A 2697-nucleotide genomic window follows, 5' to 3' on the forward strand; every position below is an offset into this window, starting at 1 on the left:
TAAAATAAATAACAATGCAACTTGCATGAACACGGAAAAACTAGAGTTGTAAGTTTAACAGAAATATATAATCATAATTATCTACAAGTTTAACAGAAATAACAATGCAACGCTGAAAATTTAGTGAGTGAGAAAAATCAGATAGGGTTGTAAGTTTGTAAACTCTGCCTTATCACCAGAACACTTTGCCAACAGCTAAATTAGACTAGGCTTCACCTCCACTCAAGTAGATACAGACTATACAATTCACATACTGGAAAAGAGAACAAGCTTACAGCAGTGAAGATTGACCATAGAAAACTCTCATCTGGAGAAAATTATTTGGATTGGATAGTTAATCACTTTCATCTGTACCATGAACACCACATATTTGAGTTCCAGAAATTGGAGAATATAATAACAGCATGAGCAAACACATAAACCAATAATAACATTTATAGCCTAGCATTTGAAATAAAGTAAAATCCTTCTAAGCACAGAGGACAGAGATAGTGTTGGGCACATGAACCTGTTATGGATGAAAGCATGTCACCACAGCTTAGATGCGTATCACACAAGGAAACCAAGAGATTGGTTCCCCACTCACTGAAAATGAGTATGGAAAATAGAAAAGTTAAACATTTACGGAACTAGAAATACACTCAAGAAACGTAGGCAAAAGGAAAAGAGAGTGACAGGAGGATCACCTTTTGAAGTTCAGTTGATGAATACCCATGGTAAGAACCATCTGAATAAAACCTGTAGTCATCTGAGTGAAGGCAGCAAAAGATATAATTGTTCCCTGGAAATAAGAGAAAATAATTAAAATATGGCATTCACAAACTTGAGATGCAGCTGTACCCACTAGAGATGGCATCAAACCTCCATACAACCGCTCCCACCCCTCAGGTTTCACAACCTACAATATTTTTCAATAACTATTATCACTTATAATTAAAATATGAATTAAAATGCTTAGAACTTAACACTAGATTAAGAAACACTCATAATTAAAAGCAGAAACTACCTGGTCAGCAATCATTCCAAGTCCCGTGCTTTGCATTAAAGACTTTACACCCACGCCATCACCAAGTTTTTGACTAGCTGCTCGGAACTCTTCCATAGATTTCTCAGGGTTTATCTACCCCAAAAAAAGATCCAATAGAACGTGAGAAATGGTTTCACAAATAGAAATATATGACCACTATTAGTTTAATATTCAATTCTGTTTCAATCAAAATGAGTACCTCAAGAGCATATAATGGTGACTCCACTCCATTTTCCTTTCTCAATTCGATCGACGCCCATTTTTCTGTGCAGCCATTGCTTTGCTCCCTCTACTTTCCATCTTGTCCTGCTTTGCTGCTCCAAATTATCAAGGGCTAGCTGCCTATCATTTTTGTCCCACCTGCTTCTTTTCTCTATCCTATCAAGTCCTTGCTGAAAGTTCCATAAGAGAAAATGTTCAGGTGGATTGCATTTTGTAGGGAAATGTGAATAGTACAAGCAAATAGGAAGTGAATTAATTTACATATAGTAACATAAAAGAAGGAAAATAGGAAGTGAATCAAGATGAATTCACTCTTAAAGTAGTATTAGTGGACTTGATCAAGATGAATTCACTCCTAAGATGAATTCACAAATAAAATTTTTGTTTTTCTTTATATAATAAGTTGGAAACATTAAACAATTGAGCCACAAAAGTAGAGTATGACAAACCTAGCTAAAACTGGCGTAGAAAAATTAAGCCCTAAGGTTTATCGGCGTAATTTAAACAATGCATGCCTGAATCGGCGTAATTTAAACAACTGCTGGCAGATGCTTTGGTTCTCTTTGGAGCAGGAACCGATTGGGATCGGGTCGAATTCCATCGATTCGCTTGCGACAGAGCGCGATATAGCAGTGACGGTGACAGAGTAGCGACGGAAACAGAGCGCGATGACCTTGAGTCTGAAACGCCCACGAGAAGCGATATACCGGAGAGATAGAGAGAGGTCGACAGCGAGACCAGCCGTGAGAGAGGTGAGACTCAGTGAGCTTGAGGGTGAGACTGGCGAAAGAAGAGCTAAGAAACTCAAAGGAGGGTTAGGGGTTCTTCGTCGCGATTAGGGGTTCTTCGACGGAGGCATTGCGAGCACCGGCGACCGGCGACGTTCTTTGTAGAGTGCTGTTAGGGGATCTTCGTCGCGGTTAGGGGTTCTTCGTCGTGGTTAGGGGTTCTTCGTGAGGCACAATGAAGAGAGGGTTCGGGTACAGTGAGGCACAAAGAAGACAGCGTTAGGGTTAGCTAGGGTCAATCATCCTCATCTTCATGAGGCACAATGAAGATGGTTCATGGAGTGCTTTGTGAATTGAGTCCAGTATGTGAATTGTTTAGTCTATATTGAAGAAAGAGAGGGGTAAATTGTAATCTGCGAATGGAGCTCGAGAAAGAGAGAGGTTAGATTAGGTTTAAGTTTTTTTTTTCCGGTGAAAAATTTTAAATTACAGACGAATTTTCTATCGGTAATAATTTAATAAAATACAGTGTTTTTGTCCATTTAATTACAGATGGATTTTCCGTCTATAACTATTTTTCACGAAAAAAATTAATTTTTCTGACAGAATTATAGACGGATTTTTTTTTCGTCTGTAATTTATGCTAATTTATTTTTTTTTGTTTTCTGACAAAAAATCCCTCTGAAATTCTGTCTGTATTTTCGTGGGATAAAATCCGTC

The 2697-nt window shown here is 38.1% G+C and overlaps 1 protein-coding gene across 1 annotated transcript; it reads right to left on the minus strand.

Moving 5' to 3' along the window:
* Positions 1-434: 434 nt before the first annotated feature.
* On the minus strand, positions 435-1102 carry LOC148555314 (uncharacterized). Its single transcript, XM_088489679.1, has 4 exons — positions 1007-1102; positions 824-898; positions 687-781; positions 435-585 (listed from the first exon to the last, which is right to left on the minus strand). Exons 1-4 carry the CDS (start codon positions 1100-1102, stop codon positions 435-437), a joined length of 417 nt encoding a protein of 138 aa, XP_088345805.1.
* Positions 1103-2697: the final 1595 nt, after the last annotated feature.

This window comes from Arachis ipaensis, chromosome B6 (genome assembly GCF_059453495.1).
Source record: "Arachis ipaensis isolate K30076 ecotype BB chromosome B6, ASM5945349v1, whole genome shotgun sequence".
Classification (NCBI taxonomy): Eukaryota; Viridiplantae; Streptophyta; class Magnoliopsida; order Fabales; family Fabaceae; genus Arachis; species Arachis ipaensis.

Excerpts from the sequence above, each read along its gene's own strand:
- LOC148555314 (XM_088489679.1), bottom strand. The coding sequence starts at position 1,102 with ATGGAAGAGTTCCGAGCAGCTAGTCAAAAACTTGGTGATGGCGTGGGT. Across the intron at positions 899-1,006 it reads TTGGAATGATTGCTGACCAG|GTTGTGAAACCTGAGGGGTG; the intron begins GTAGTTTCTGCT and ends AAAATATTGTAG. Across the intron at positions 782-823 it reads TGGGTACAGCTGCATCTCAA|GGAACAATTATATCTTTTGC; the intron begins GTTTGTGAATGC and ends TCTTATTTCCAG.